Below are 14,874 nucleotides of genomic sequence, written 5' to 3'. Positions count from 1 at the left end.
AGCCCAGGGCAGGGTGAGGAAGGTACTTCCAGACACTTCCTAGCCCTCACTCTGTGACGTCAGGACTGTTGCACAGGGGTGCCCCTTCCCCAGCTCTCTCTGCCCTCATACACAAAGGAGGCATCAGTCTACCATATGAGAGCAAGAGTGACGTCTGAGCCATGAAGAGAATGCCTCGGGCCTTCATCTAAGAGCTTGGAACAGCAAGGACAGCAGGATCTGTTCAGTACCATACCCACAGGGCATCTTCCTTTCCAGGCTCCTGCTTAGGATGTCCCCACAGCCAAGCAGAAGGCTCCTGCTTCCCTTCCCACCCGAGCATCTTCAGTTTATGGCGTCTTTTTACTCGGGGATTTATGACTTTCATGGTAATGGGTTCCATTCTATTTCCTCCATGCCGATATTTCTCATCATTACGGTGTGGCTTTATGAGCAGTTCTTAATAAGTGGAGGTATTTTTTCCCCTTTGAAACAAACTGTCCTGTGAGTTAATGACTTGTGGCTGTGGATGCAACCCAGAGACAAGTGGAAGTTGGGGAGGGGGTGACAAGGGTTGGGGCTGTGCCGAATTCTAGATTTAAAAACGAAGCTGTGCTGGGATCCCTTGAAAACTCTTGGTTAGCGCCTGTATGAAAGGCTCACTAAGTGCTTACAACTGGACCCATGCACAGGCATGCGTGGCATCTGTGGGTTGTACAGTGCTCACCTGGAGGATGGGTAGGGGCCTACCAATGCCGCCTTTTTGTATTTGCTGCCAAATGTAAACTTGGTCTTGGTAGTCAATTTAATTTTTGGGTGGCATTTAGGTTAGGATCACATGCTTGGGAGCCTCTCCATCAATGAGTAAAGTTGTAAGGGAACCGACCCAACTCCCTGCCCAGTGGTCCCATGTGAAGTCTGACGAAAGACATGCATCAACATGAGGCCTCTGCGGCCCCAGTTATGGCCTCAAGTACTTGTGCTGCAGAGCCTGTGCGCCTGCGCCATGGCTGGGGGCGCTCACTTAACTACAGTGGTGCCACCCTTCCCTGACTGCAGCCCAGGCTGGGCTGATGGGGCTCTGCCTTTGTGCTGGCCTCACAGACAGGCTGCTGGTGCCGGGTCCTATTCATTATTCAATTCAGCTGGCTCGGGCGAGCCTTTCCATTTGCTCCACCAGGAGGGATAACAAATCTAGAAATGCAATTCCACTTTGGTGTATTAAGATATTGATTTGCCTGTCGAGCAGAAGTGCATTTGTTCTGCCAGCCTTCCCGTGGGTAGGAAGGGGTTAACCAAATGTTTATCACAAGGCTGGCTTCAGAGTTGAAAGTAATGTGATCAGTAATGAATTTTGTGTTACATTAGGTTGTATAAATGGACAGACAAGCGCAGACAACAAGTGGCCAGGAGTCGGGGCTAATCTAATGATGTAAAAATAGAGACAGCACCAATTATACTAGGGGCCAGCTCCAGGCTCCTGCAGGGACTGCAAATGAATAGGTACAAATCAAATTACTCACTAATAGACGCACTACAAGAGGGGCAGTCAATGGTAAATGCATTAGAGCCCAGTGACCTCTCTGCTCTGCACAGCAGAGTCCCAAAATTTGACTTCCATCTTCAGAGTGGGGGGCAGGGAGTGGCGCTCTCAAAGAAACTCTTGTTGGGTGGAAGATGGTCACCACTCCCTATCCCAAACCAGTCCCCTGCAGAAGAGACCTCCTGTCCTAGCTGACCTCCAGTGCATCCTGAAGTCTGAGCTCCAGGGGAGGGGAGACACCCATGTGAGGGACATAAAGAACAGTGGGACCAAGCCTTCTGTGCAGGCAAAGACAGGAGGTTACATACCCAAACACTTCACAGCCATGTGTCTCCCGGGGGTGCTGTTTTTGATTGCTACATCAAGGGCTGTGTCTGCATTGGAAATAAAATAGTTCTTTAAAGATGATCATACAGTGGACGGACCTTCTAAGAGTCCAACAAGAGCTGAGATCAAACTAAGTAGATATCAAAATCTGGTTTGACCACTGATAGCTTTGCAGGGGAGAATTCTGTGGTCTGTTTCTAGGTCCAGCACATCTCGGTTTCTCGAGATCCCTATCCCGTCCTTCTTCCTCCTCAGTCTCCACGAACTGAGTTCCTCTATTCCTGCCTGTTTTGGGGGAGGGGTGGAGAGGGAAGGATGAGGGCATAGGCCCAGGATTTTGGGTGGTTCCTTGGATATTCTTCTGTGATCCTATGGATTTAGACACCAGGCCTGATATTCAAAGCTTGCTTGACACTCACTTGGCTTCTTTGGGAGGGCCTGTGGACTCATGTTCAGAGGTAGCCCTCTGTCCTCACAGTCAGCTCTTGGTGGCTTAGAAATGAATAAAGTATGAAACCAAAGAAGCCCAAAGTCTTCCAAGGACTAGTCCAGGCTCCATGGAGGCGTGGTCACAGAGGCTTGATTCATGTATCCCCAGCCACCCTAAGGCCAGCACCACACACTCACACACGAATGGACACAACATGCTGGCATGGGCAGCTGAGGCCTGGAGACGCAGGAACTGTGCCAATATAATGGGCCTGGGGAGGTGAGGGCACAGGATGGAGAAAGCCACCCTGAATAAATGAGGTGACTGCAAGGCGGGTCTCCCCAAACTTCATTAAGCGCAGAGGGAGAACTGCAAGCAACTGAGCTACAATAACAGGAAACGTGGGGGATGGGGACAGAGATAACCTGAAAACTGGAGTATTCACCAGCAGACTGAAAACCATCGCAGGCAGTGGGGCCTTCAGGTTCCTGGGGCCAAGGATAGTGCAGGAAGAGCACAGAGCTGGACAGTCACCTGAAGCTGCAGCCCTGCCTGCTGTATCTGCTGTGGCAATCCAAAATGCCTCATGTTTAACGCAACCAAGGGTCATCTCTGCCCTTCCTTTTCTGCGGATGTACTTGTTTCCTAGCCCACGGCCCCTTGCCATCTGAGAGCTGGGGCAGAGGAGGAGGTGGGCATCTCTCCCCTGTAGCGGCACTCTGCTGTGCTGGGACCTCACACTTTCCACAAGGGCCAGTGATTAAAGGTGAAGTCTCTGACAGAGGAGGGACCAAGAAGAATCCTCCCTTGGGTTAACCATCTACCCGTTGTAATGATGCAGTCCTGCAGCCCCCCACCCTATGCCCAGGCCTGCACATGCTCCACAGTCCCTTTCCTTGGGGGCAACATGTGGAGAGGGTACACTGAAGAGTCACCAGAGAGGCCACACTGGCACTTCCTCTTTGGTGACAGGAATCAGCATGCCATGCCATGGGCAAGCGGGACATTTGCAGAAGAAATTTATCAGCTCTGAATTCTCACTGCAGTTCCTCCTCTGACTGCAGCTCCAGAGGGGCCAGAAGAGAGGGGCAGAGAAAGCAACCTCGCTGGAATCAGTTCTAAGATTTGGCCTGGAACTAACAAGTGTGTCTTTTAAGCAAGATAATTATTCCCACGGCTTTGGCTGCCTTTCATTTACCTCTCAGAGGCCACAAAAACCCAATCAGTCATTCAACAAACATTAACTGAGGCTCAGCTGGGCGTTCATCCCAGGGCTGCGTGCAGGGCAAGGAGAACTGGTGGTTAAAGGTAACAAAGATGAGTCATATCGAGTCCAGGGAACAAGAATTGGGTCAAGATGCACTCACGGCATTACGGATACGGGAGGGGCAGAGGGACCCGTGGGGCTGCCCTTTCCCCAGGTGGCATGTAGAAAGATGTCAACCATAGCTCGTTAATGGGAAAGTCAATAAACACCCCTCACCCAGCCAACCCCAAATGCAGCTGGTACAGAGAGGTTTTCAGGAAGACACATGTGGGCAAGGGGGTGAGCTGGAGAGGGAGCCCATAGGTTTGGTCTAAAAAAGATGACTGTGCAGAAGGAGTGGTCTACTTCAGAGTGGACCAGTGTACCGGGGAGCTGCAGGCACATGCTTATAGGATGCTGGGGGGAGACTCTGAAGTGGGATGGGGAAGGTGGGTCAGGCAGAGGAGGAGGCAGGGAAGGCCTGTAAGACATTTAGAAACCATGGCAAGAACCTGGGTCAGACTATGAAGACAGTTGGCATTTCCTAAGTAGGGAAGTGACCTCAGACTCCCTGAGAATGGGGTCCCCTTCCATTGTGGGAGTTCCCCCTTTTTTTAAATAAAAGGTGGGTCACATTCTGAGTGGGTGAGACTGGTAAGATGGTCAGAACTGGATACTCTTACTTTAGAAATAATGTTTTCCTTGATGATGTTGGAGACTGAACTCAGAACCCTATGCATGGTAGACCAGTACTTTACCAGTAAGCTATGTCCCCAACCCTCTAGTGCCTTGTTTTATTTCCTTTTAAAAGTTATTTCATGTACTTTATCGTGTGTGTGTGTGTGTGTGTGTGTGTGTGTGTGTGTGTGTGTGTGTGTGTGTAGAGAGAAGCCTTTTCCTTGCTGGCCGCTTGGTTTTTACCCACCAGTCTCCCGGGCTCTGCTGCGTTGTAGTCCCCAAACTGTTTAACAGCTCAGGCTGGCCTTGAACTCACATAGATCTGCCTGCCTCTGCCTCCTGAGTGTGGGATTAAAGGTGTGTGCCACCACTGCCAGGCTTATCTCTTGCTTTGGAAGCTGAAGAGGGGAATATCTAACAACCTGGCAGAATTGTGATGAGAGGACATTTACATAGTGGATGAAGTCTCCTCAAGCCCTGTTTTGAGTGATGGGTGATACAGACTACTGAGTGCAGTGTCCAGGGTCTGTTTGCTATGAGGACCAGAAGCAAGTGTTCCCAGCATTTCCTGTTTCACTCCTAAGACATGAGAAAGTTAAACCCAGAGGGAGAAAGGTCCGGGGCCACATGCTTTCTTCCATTTCTTGGATCCAAATCTCACCAGAAGAAAAACAGTGTTTTTCCCAGTAGCAGCAGCTGGCATTGGGAGCTGAAGGGACTCTCAGGACTTGGCCTTTGCTCCTGGTGGAAAATGGCTAGGAATAGGCGCTAGGACACTGTGCTGAGACATAATAGCAACACCCACAGTGCCACTCTTGGGCTGCAGCTGGGCTGTGGCCACCTACAATCCCACAGTTGTTCTTCCCTAGGAGCAGGCCTGCTGAGGACCCCCTGGTGGGACAGGCTCTGTCCTCTGGGAGCTATTCTCTTCTCTCGCCTTAGCAATCAGGACATCTGTGGCTGGAAAGCGCAGTCTTGTTATTAGATCTGCTGTGGCTGGTATATGAAGTGTCCCAAGGAGGTTTGGTCCCCAGCTGGTGGTGCTATTTTGGGAGTGAGTCCCAGCTACAGGAAGTGGTTCATTCTGCTTTTCTGCCCTCTATGAGGCCAAGGAGCTTCTCTACTATACACTCTGGCCACCAAGATGTTCTGCCCAAGCAACCATGGACCGAGCCCTCCGAAATCATGAGCTGAAATAAACCTCTCTCTCTTTTTTAATAATTTATTTGTTTATATTTTATTTGCACTGGTGTTTTGCCTGTGTGTATGTCCATGTGAGGGTGTCAGATCTTGGGGTTACAGACAGTTGTGAGCTGCCATGTGGGTGCTGGGAATTGAACCCGGGTCCTCTGGAAGAGCAATCAGTGCTCTTAACCGCTGAGTCATCTTTCCAGTCCCTCTCTCTCTTTTTTAAAGTTCTCCTGTTTTGTTTTGTTTTTTTTCTTCAATCAGAAAACCAATACATATGATTAATTATATGAACTGACAGTTTTATAGTCACCTAGATTCCCTCTGGGCATGTCTGTCGGGGCGTGTCCAGGTAGGTTTAATTGAGGAGGGAACCTTCCCAGGGTGTGGGGTTCCAGACTGAATAAAAAGGGGGAAAGCAGTTGAGCATCAGCATTCATCTCTCTCTCCTTCCTGACTCGGGATGTAATGTGACCAGCTGCCTGATGCTCCCATCACTGCGCCTTCCCACCATGATGGATGGCATCCCTTCCTTAACCATGAGCCCAAATAAATCCTTCTTGCCTTTAGCTGCTTCTGTCAGCTGTTCTGTCACAGCAATGAGAAAGGTATATACAGCATTCTAGAGCAACCATGCCCTGGAGCTAGGAGAGAAGCCTCAACTCTGCTTACTCTAGTTACTAACATGTCCTGGTGGGAGCTGAGGATGGAACCCAGAGAGGAGCAGACCACAGCATAGTGCCATCACCTCCCCCAAGGCTTTCATCAACCCCAAGGTAGGAACTGTTGCTACGTCTTCTCCCCTAGTGTGGTGAGGGATGCCCACAGAGCCAGCCTGCTATTGCAACCACAGAGAGGGTGGTATCATGGGGAGGAGGATACTGTCATTCTCAAGAGATAAAAAGAGGGCTGGAGAGACGGCTCAGTGGGTGAAGGCACCTGCCAAGAAGGACTGAACAACCTGAGTTCAATCTCTGGGACCCAGATGGTGGAAGGAGAGAACTGACTGCTGCAAGCTCTCCACTGAGCTCTACATTTAGCTTGCTCATTAAATAAAAAGTAAATAATGTAAGATGTTCTTAGCCAAGAGGATGAAGATGGGAACCTTCTCCAAGGTACCTGGAGTCAACACCATTGAAATTCACAGGGGTTGACGGAGACACTCGGAGCAGTTTGGTGACCTGGCATGGCAGTGCATGTGACCTGTGGGGTGATGAGCCATTCTAGCCTTGTTAAGGCAGAATTGTTGGCTAACCTGGGATAGAGAAGGGACCCACCTTTACTTAGACTCATCTCAGTGTTGTCTCTTTTCTTTTTCTTGCATGCTTATGTGTGTGTGGTATGTTTGTGTGCATGGTTGTATGTGTGTAGGCACATATGTGTGTACATGCGCATGGAAGCCCAAGATTGATATCAGGAGTCTTCCCTAAATCACTATTTACTCTTTGAGGCAGGGTCTCTCAATATGACTAGTCTAGCTAGCAAGCTTGCATCTGGGTTTCCTTGTCTGTGCTTCTTCCCAGTGCTGGAATTATGGGTAGATCATGCCCATCTGGCATTTACATGGGTTCTGGGGAATCTACATTCTACTCCTCATGTTGGCATGACAAACACTTGGTCCACTGAGACTTCTCCCCAAACCCAGCACTGGCTCTCCCTGTCCCCATCTACCACCAGGTGAGCGAGCATCCTTGTCCCCTGCCATAAAGCTCTGCTTCACCATGGTCATAGGCATGAGATCATGCACTGAGACTTCTGAACTTGGAGTCCCAATATTTGCTTCTTCTTTTAAGAAGGAAAAGAGAGAGAGTAAGAGAGAGAGAGAGAGAGAGAGAGAGAGAGAGAGAGAGAGAGAGAGAGAGAGAGAGAGAGAGAGAGAGAGCATGAGCACCACAGACCTGAGACCTGACATAAGGAACCCAGGTCCAGGACACAACGTTCTCCTGAGTTGTAACTTTTTGGTTTTTCAAGACAGGGTTTGTCTGTAGCTTTGGAGGCTGTCCTGGAACTTGCTCAGTAGACCAGGATGGCCTAGAACTCACAGAGGTCTGCTTTCTCTGCCTCTGGAGTGCCAGGATTAAAAGTGTGAGCCACCACCACCATCAGGCCAATTCCACATTTTAAAGAGATTTTATTTATTTTTATCTCATGTGTATGAGTGTTGCCTGAATGAATGTACGTGCACCGCACACATGCCTGGTGCACTCAGAGAACAGAAGAGGGTGCTGGATCCCCAGAAACTGGGATTTACAGATGGTTATGAGTCGCCATGTGGGTGCTGAGAACCGAATCTGCATGCTCTACAACACCATTAACACTGTTAATGCCTGAGCCATCTCTACAGCCATCAACCTCTTTTTGAGACAAGATCTCATGTAGCCTAGGTGGGTCTTGAACTCACTATGTAGCAAATTACCTTGAACTTCTGATCCTTTTGCCTGTACCTTCTGAGTTCTGGAGTGTACAGACATGTACACCAACATCTTGCTATAAATTGCCAATCTTCATGGTAGGACTGGGTTCCAACATACTGTTTTTAGGATTACTGAACACAACCAACTCCTTACAAAAGCTCTCATTTATTTTTATTTACTATTTAAAAACATTACTTTTTGTATGCATGATGTTTTTCTTGCATGTGTATCTGTGTGTGTGTGCGCGCGCACACGCGCGCGCGTACGCGCATGCGGTGCCTAAAGAGATGAGAAGAGAGCATCAGATCCTCTGGAACTAGAGTCACAGATGGTTGTGAGCCATGTACGAGTGCTGGGAATTGAACCTGGGTTCTCTGGAAGAGCATCCAACACTCTGAGCCACTGATCCATTCTTCAGCCTCAGCTTCCATTTCTTAAGACTTTACTTTCTACAGCCCTACAGTATAGATTGGCAACATGCATGTGCTCCCCACATGCACACAGACCTTATTAAAGTTGTCTTTCGCAAAGCATAGGAAATCACAGACGTGTGTTAATGAACTGACCATCTAAAAACTATGTGATGTCCAAAATATGCTTCTCATGTTAAGAAGGGAAAAAACATGGCCCTTTTGATAAATAAAACTTAACTGAAAATAATCTTAACACCTTGAATGGTGGGTCACTAATATACGGACAGGGAATAGCAGAGGATCTAACAGAAATCAACTACAGCCTAGGTTTTCAAATTGCAAAACACAATTCACTGAAGTATCATGAAATCAAAGCAGTGTGCCCAGAGAGTGCTAGCATGCACGTCTGGGGCACTGTGCTGTGAGAGCCTGAACATTTGGGAAACTGGGTCAGGATGTAATATGCACTTACAGCAGAAAGTGAGGGGAAAAGATTAATCATTTCGGACAGAGTTAAGGCCCTGGTGGAAGGAACCTCTCCTTCACTGATAGCTTAGTAGGGACTGGAAAGGAGACTAGAATGTCAGCTGGCAAAGACAGTAATTCTTGGCCTGGTGGGACCACAATACTTGATCTGGGATTCTGTGGTCTATACACAAGGCTTGGGCTTTTGGTGGGAAGTGTTGGAGAAGGCAAGAAAGAACAAGAAGTCTGAAATAGTGACTGGAGGAGTTAAAGTTTAAAATGGACTCCATGTGTACCCAAGTGTTTATTTCAATCCTCTTTTTAGGGGAGTATTAAATTATATATTTACCCAGATACAAAACAATTGGGATAAGTTGATATTTTGTTTACTTTAAAATTCTATTTTTTGAAGAAAAGACAATATTGAAAGGAATGTCTGCTAAGCAGGAATTAGTTGAGTTCTTCTGGAGGAAGGTGGTTGAGAGGGGAGGGAGCTCAGGGAGACACATTCCAGGTAACAGGAAAAGGATACACAGAGAGTCTTAGATGTGTTCAGGGTCCCAGGGACTTAGCTTGACTAGCTCAAAAGCAGTACGTAGGGATGAATCTGGAGAGAGGGTAGCCTAGCCAGGATGGCTTTGTATATACCTAGTGGTGTGTGCCTGTAGAAGGAATTACTAAGGCCAAGGTTGAGCTCTTAGAAGTGTGGATTTATCAGCAGGTGACTGGGTAGACAGTTCTGGAAATCAGGAGAGAGGCTAGCTTGGATGTCATCAGTTAACCCATAATGACTATAGGTAGAGAAGTAGGAGGTTCCCTTGTGCTGAGGGAGAAGGGAGAAGGGCCTCGAGAATGCACCGAAAGATAAAAGGAAAAGCCAGAAAAGGGACGAAGGAACAGCAAGGCAGCAGAACCAGGGGTTGGAGAGGGATGGAACCAGCCCTGGGAGGGCTCGCAGGTCCAGGTGGAGGCCCCCAAACGTCCAGTGATGACTGCAGGGAGGCGAGTGGCGGGCTGGGGACACGAGAGTTCTCCTCTTTGGCTAGAGGATGTTTAGGATCGGGGTGGTAGGAAGTTGACAGGTTTCTCAGATGATAACCATTCTCTGATGGTGTGAGACTAGACAGTACAGTAGGGGAACTGAGGAGAATGGGGTGGGGGTTGAAACAGTATGGCTGAAGGAGGAGCGTGGCTGATGTCAAGGCAGAGACTGAGTGCCTCGACTAAATAAATAGTGATAGGATCAGAGAGCTGGGGGTCTCTGAAAGAAGGGATGGGCCAGAAACCTCAGCAACAAGTGGGGGCTGTGTGGAACTTCAGGCACCTAGGTGGGTGCAGATCTCCGTAAACAGTAGGCACCTAGGTGGGTGCAGACCTCAGTAAACAGCTGGTGCTTAGGTGGGTGCAGACCTCGGCCAGTAGACAGGGGCTGCATATCTGCTCCAAGCTGGACTCTGCTCCAGGCATTGGTGTTTGCTGCAAGGATGAGAGGGCACTACAGACTGCACAGCACAGTTCAGTGGGAGGGGACCACATCTGTGTGGAGGCTCAATGGACAGCACGCGGAAAGGGATGATGGAGAGGCAATAGTGAGAGGGGTGCTGGGTGATCAGAGGGAAAGCAACTGGGCCACTTACATCACAGCCGGACTTGCAAATCACACGTGAGCTAATCAGACCGACTGGCCAGGGGCCACCAGAGGGCTGAACTGGCGTCTGCATTGCATGCTCACCACATTTTAAACAGACCTCAAACTTTGATACATGTATGTTAAAATTTGTATGCTGGGCTAGAGGTACAGCTTAGTGGTAGAGAGCTTGCCTAGCGTGTGTGAGGCTCTGGGATCAATCCCCACTACTGGAAGAAGAAAGACAAGTCCTGATGCTGACAGGCCAGGGCTGGGTTCTGCATCTCTTACCCCTTCTTTGGCTTTGAGGATCAAACCCAAGGACTTGCACAGTCTACCTCCTCAACAGCTTTGCATATCTCATCAGCTCCTGGGCAGGAACAGTGCTGCTGGTTAGCAGAGCACTTTTAAAAACGAGGTAGTGGCATAGACTTTGAGTCCCAGCATTTGGGAGGCAGAGGCAGGCGGATCTCTGTGAGTTCAAGGCCAGCCTGGTCTACAGGTTGAGTTCCATGAGCCAGGGCTACACAAAGAAACCCTGTCTCAAGAAAACCAAAATAATTTTTTTCTTTTTAATTAAAAAATGTATATTCCAATTATATACAGCATGATGTTTTGAAACACATATACATTGTGGAATGGCTAAACAGAGCTAATTAACACAAATTACCTCACATACTTACCTTGTTTTATGGTGGTGAGGACATTTAATATCTATCTGCCTAGCTGTTTTCAGGAATAGGGTACGTTATTATTTAATAGAGGCAATATATGGTGTGACACACTGTTCCTATCCAAAATTTCGGATCCTCGACCAAAAGCTCTCCACCTCCCCTGCTTTGGACAGTAGGCTTTTTGTTTGTGTGACAGCTCATTTGTCCTAGGGTCCTGTGCCTTTTGGTGAGGCACTAGGAGCCAGCCAACTGTTATGTTTTTAAGCACCCAATGACCTATCTGACAACAGGCTGATAGTTTGTAATAAACAATGATAATGGGAGTTTTCACACTACTGATAGTCAGGGAACTGTTTGTGTGTGGGAGGGTTGTTTTTTTGCTTCCCTTTGGAGAGCTGATTGGTTTTTTTTTATTTTAATTTTAAATAGCTTGTTTTACATGTCAATCCCAGTTCCCTTTCCCTGCCCTCCTCCCGCACCCCCCCCACCATCCCCCCCAGCCTCCCACCCTATCCCCAATTCTTTCCACATAGGGGATATCTAGAATCTGTCATTTCACTCAGGGTAGGGTCCAGGCACTCCCCCTAAGAGTCCAGGCTGAGAGAGCATCCCTCTTTGTGCTATGGACACACGATGTCTGTTTGATATTCCAGGGATAAACACTGGTCCACTGCCCAGGGCCCCATAGGTTGCCCAGGCCTCCTCACTGACTCTCACATTCAGGGGGTCTGGATCAGTCCCATGCTGGCCTCCCAGCTGTCAGTCTGGGGTCCAAGAGCTTTCCCCTGTTCGGATCAGCTGTCTCTGCTGGGTTTGCCAGCCCATTCTTTGCCAATTTGCTCTTCGCTCCTCTCTCTCTGTCACTGGGTTCCTTGGGTTCAGTTCAGTTCAGTTCAGTTCAGTTCAGTTCTGTTCAGTTCAGTGTTTAACTGTGGAGAGCTGATTGTTAAACAATTTATATACCTGGTGCTAGCCAACCCACCATTAATAGTGTTAACACGATAGAAGGGCCTCTGTGTCAGGGGTCTGGAGAGCAAATTCTGTGATGGCCTCAGCACAAGCTGATAAGGAGACAGCAACATGAAGGTGCCTGGGAAGCCCCTGAGGCCCTGACTTATCTAATGCACCAGAGCAAACACTCAGTACTACCCTATCTGTGTGTCCATGAGTCACCAAGACAAGGAGAGCTGGAAAGAGAAGAGGGAGGTGTTACGGGCACAGAGACTTGCTGGAAATTCTCATCTAAAGGCACTGTCCTTCCCTGGTCACCCTGGCCAGGCCTCTGTCATACTAGCAGGTGGACATATTAGCTAGAAAAAAAAAATGGATAGTGCCTCTCAGCCCCAGAGAAGGAAACTGGTTAATTTCTATTTGATTTGCTTACAGACCTGGAAAAATGGAGGCAAATTAAAGCAAATCAAAACAGCCATTCATCTACTGTGGCCAAAGAAAACTAATGGAACTCTGTTTTTTGACAGTTTGAGGAAGAAAATGGAACCCTATTGCTGGAGAAGAAAAAGGGGATGGAGCTACGGTTTTGACCTGTGGGGTATGCCCTTTTAATTTCTTCTTTCTTTTTCCTTAACTTCTTTTTAATTTCACAAGCCTGCTTACTAAGAACACAAGCTCTGCTGGGTCCCTCAGCTGTGTGGCATATGGGCCATTGCCAGCTATGCTCAGGTTACTTTCTGAGACTAAATCTCCCTGCTGAACTGCCCACCCGGCGATGCTGAGGTGTCCCCGAGGCTTTGAAGAAGGTGACGGCCGATGAGGCCATTCCAGGGGCTCCTAGCCCTCAGAAGAGGGAGGCTCCTAGGGATGAGCTCAGGGACACAGGCTCTGATTCACAGAACCATGGCTGGCCAGGGGTCCTGACAGGGGCCAAGGCTCCCAGGGAGCCTGCACTGGCACTGGATGTAGAGGGATGGATTACTATGCTTTTGGGATGCGAGGATGCAGATGGTCCATGCATGTGTGTGCCTGGTGCAGGGGTAGAGTCTGCTGCAGCTTTGGAGGTCCATATCTCCTTTCCTTCCAGGGATGATGGTGGTCAGAGTAGGCCAGGCCTCTGAGACAGCTGCCATCTAGGGCCTGATAGGTGCTCCTTCTCCCTCGCTTAACTCCTCCCACCCATCCACTGCCCTCTGCAGGTGACAGTGACTACCTAGGCAGGGGCCACTAAGTTGCAGAGGTGCTACACCTCTGCCCTCTTAGTAAAGGAGCAGAACTAGCTCAGAGATATAGGGATGGGAGCCTCACTGCTGAACCTAATACCCGAAGGCCCCAGAGCCCATTGAACAGCAGGCATGCCACTTTCACCCATCCCAGGGATTCTAAGCATCTCTTTACTGTAGAGTGGGACAGGGATGGGACAGGTCACATGGGAGATGATGTTCTTAGAGGAGAGAAAGAGATGGCAGGCCTGAAATCAGGGAATCAGCAAACCGGGACAGAGCCTGGTGGGTGGGTGTTAACACAGGGCTGGAACATTAGTAACAGTGGAGAGAGAGAAAGAAAAGAAGAAAGAAGTGTTTTAGAGACAGGAGAGGCACAGGAAACCCGAATTACAGCAGGATGGAAATGGGATGACTCACTGTGTGTGTGTGTGTGTGTGTGTGTGTGTGTGTGTGTGTGTGTGTGTGTGTGCACGCATTCTTATGGGGGTAGGGTTCCCTTCTAGCCAAAGGATATCTTAAAATTGCCATATGGACACAGGAAGCCATTTTGGAAAATACTGGACTCTCACAGATACTAGTCTGGGGTGAAAGACACATGTAAAGCAAAGCTGTGTGTGTCGGGGGCAGGGTTATGCTTGAGCTAGCTCTGCCACCTTGCTGGCAGGTCCCAGTCCCCAGAGACTGGAACACGAAGGGGAAGGTATGCTACTACTTATGCCTTCCTTCCCCTCAGGTGTTTTTGTTTTTGTGACTGTCTGTCTGTCTGTCTCTTTCTTTCATAGTTAGGGATCATGCAGGCCAATCAATGACTCTGATGCTGAGCTAGAGTCCCAGATCTACAATTGTAATTTTCAGGGTATTTTTGAGTGTTGCTCCAGGGGGAGAGGCGGTTCTGCTGGGAACCCTCTTTCCCACAGGACTTTCCAGTGTCACAGGCTTCTGTAATGGGTAGCACTCAGAATGCTAAACCATGGAAACAAATGGTTAAAACATACCCTCTCCCCCCAGCTCAACCCCACAGGCACCAGTCACAACCAAGTCAGGCTAGAAGTCTGTTGACACCTTTACCTGTTCCAGATCCTACAACATCTCGGCTTGGTGACTCGGCCATGGCATCTGCGAGCCGTTCCCTGAGGCCCTCCTCTGTGTGCTCAATGGAGGACATGTGCCGCAGCCCAAAGCCCTCAGGCCAGCTCCCACACACCTCCAGCAGGGTCACGCTCCGGTCAAAGGTACCTGTGACACATATGGGACATAAGATGTTGAGTCCACGCCTTCAGAGGGCAGGCTGTTCTCTGTCTACCCACCACCCATGGCCTGTCATGCCAAGAGTGAAGAATGGGTCATCTGGGAACAGGAATGTGTAAGGCTGAGTACGGTAGCTCATGCCCCTGGATCAGACAGCACACTCCCATGAATGACGGGGACATCGCCGAGGTACCTGGAGTGAAAACAGTCTCTGAAGTGTGACAGGCTTCCCTCTGGTCTTCTGAGATTTCAGAGAGCAACCCCTTCCCAGGTTCATCTCAAACAATTCTGCTGTTCCCTGACATAATCACTCTCCACCTACAAACTCAGGAGTGGTTCAAGTGAGGTGTAGCTTTCCTGGCACACATGCGACTGGGTACTATCCCTAGCACCAAATTAAGAAACCTGGTGGCACACGCCTGTGATCCTAGCACCTGGGAGGTAGAGGCAGGAGGATCAGAAGTC

General features: G+C 49.0%; 1 protein-coding gene and 1 long non-coding RNA gene across 19 annotated transcripts in view; one reads left to right on the top strand and one right to left on the bottom strand.

The window, feature by feature from the left end:
- Bcas3 (BCAS3 microtubule associated cell migration factor) overlaps window positions 1-14,874 on the bottom strand; it is a 478,038-nt gene that overhangs the window by 10,284 nt on the left and 452,880 nt on the right. For 7 of the 13 annotated variants that reach the window (XM_040749387.1, XM_040749386.1, XM_040749388.1 and 4 more), the window contains 2 exons: window positions 14,230-14,397; window positions 1,831-1,896 (listed from right to left, as the gene is read on the bottom strand). In XM_040749387.1, coding sequence (XP_040605321.1) covers window positions 1,831-1,896; window positions 14,230-14,397 — 234 coding nt within the window. Of the gene's footprint in view, window positions 1-1,830; window positions 1,897-11,865; window positions 11,924-14,229; window positions 14,398-14,874 lie in introns of those variants that run through there. The other 6 variants (XM_040749389.1, XM_040749395.1, XM_040749394.1 and 3 more) reach the window with 3 other exon arrangements.
- The window catches only part of LOC110342176, a 52,914-nt gene that overhangs the window by 17,490 nt on the left and 20,550 nt on the right, over window positions 1-14,874 (top strand). For all 6 annotated transcript variants that reach the window (XR_005878368.1, XR_005878367.1, XR_005878364.1 and 3 more), the window contains exon 2: window positions 12,463-12,533. This is a non-coding gene — a long non-coding RNA (uncharacterized LOC110342176). The remainder of the gene's footprint in view (window positions 1-12,462; window positions 12,534-14,874) is intronic.

Source organism: Mesocricetus auratus, unplaced genomic scaffold (genome assembly GCF_017639785.1).
Source record: "Mesocricetus auratus isolate SY011 unplaced genomic scaffold, BCM_Maur_2.0 Super-Scaffold_100007, whole genome shotgun sequence".
Classification (NCBI taxonomy): domain Eukaryota; kingdom Metazoa; phylum Chordata; class Mammalia; order Rodentia; family Cricetidae; genus Mesocricetus; species Mesocricetus auratus.
The sequence above is the reverse complement of the archived record's forward strand: the minus strand, read 5'-3'. Positions and strand labels throughout refer to the sequence as shown.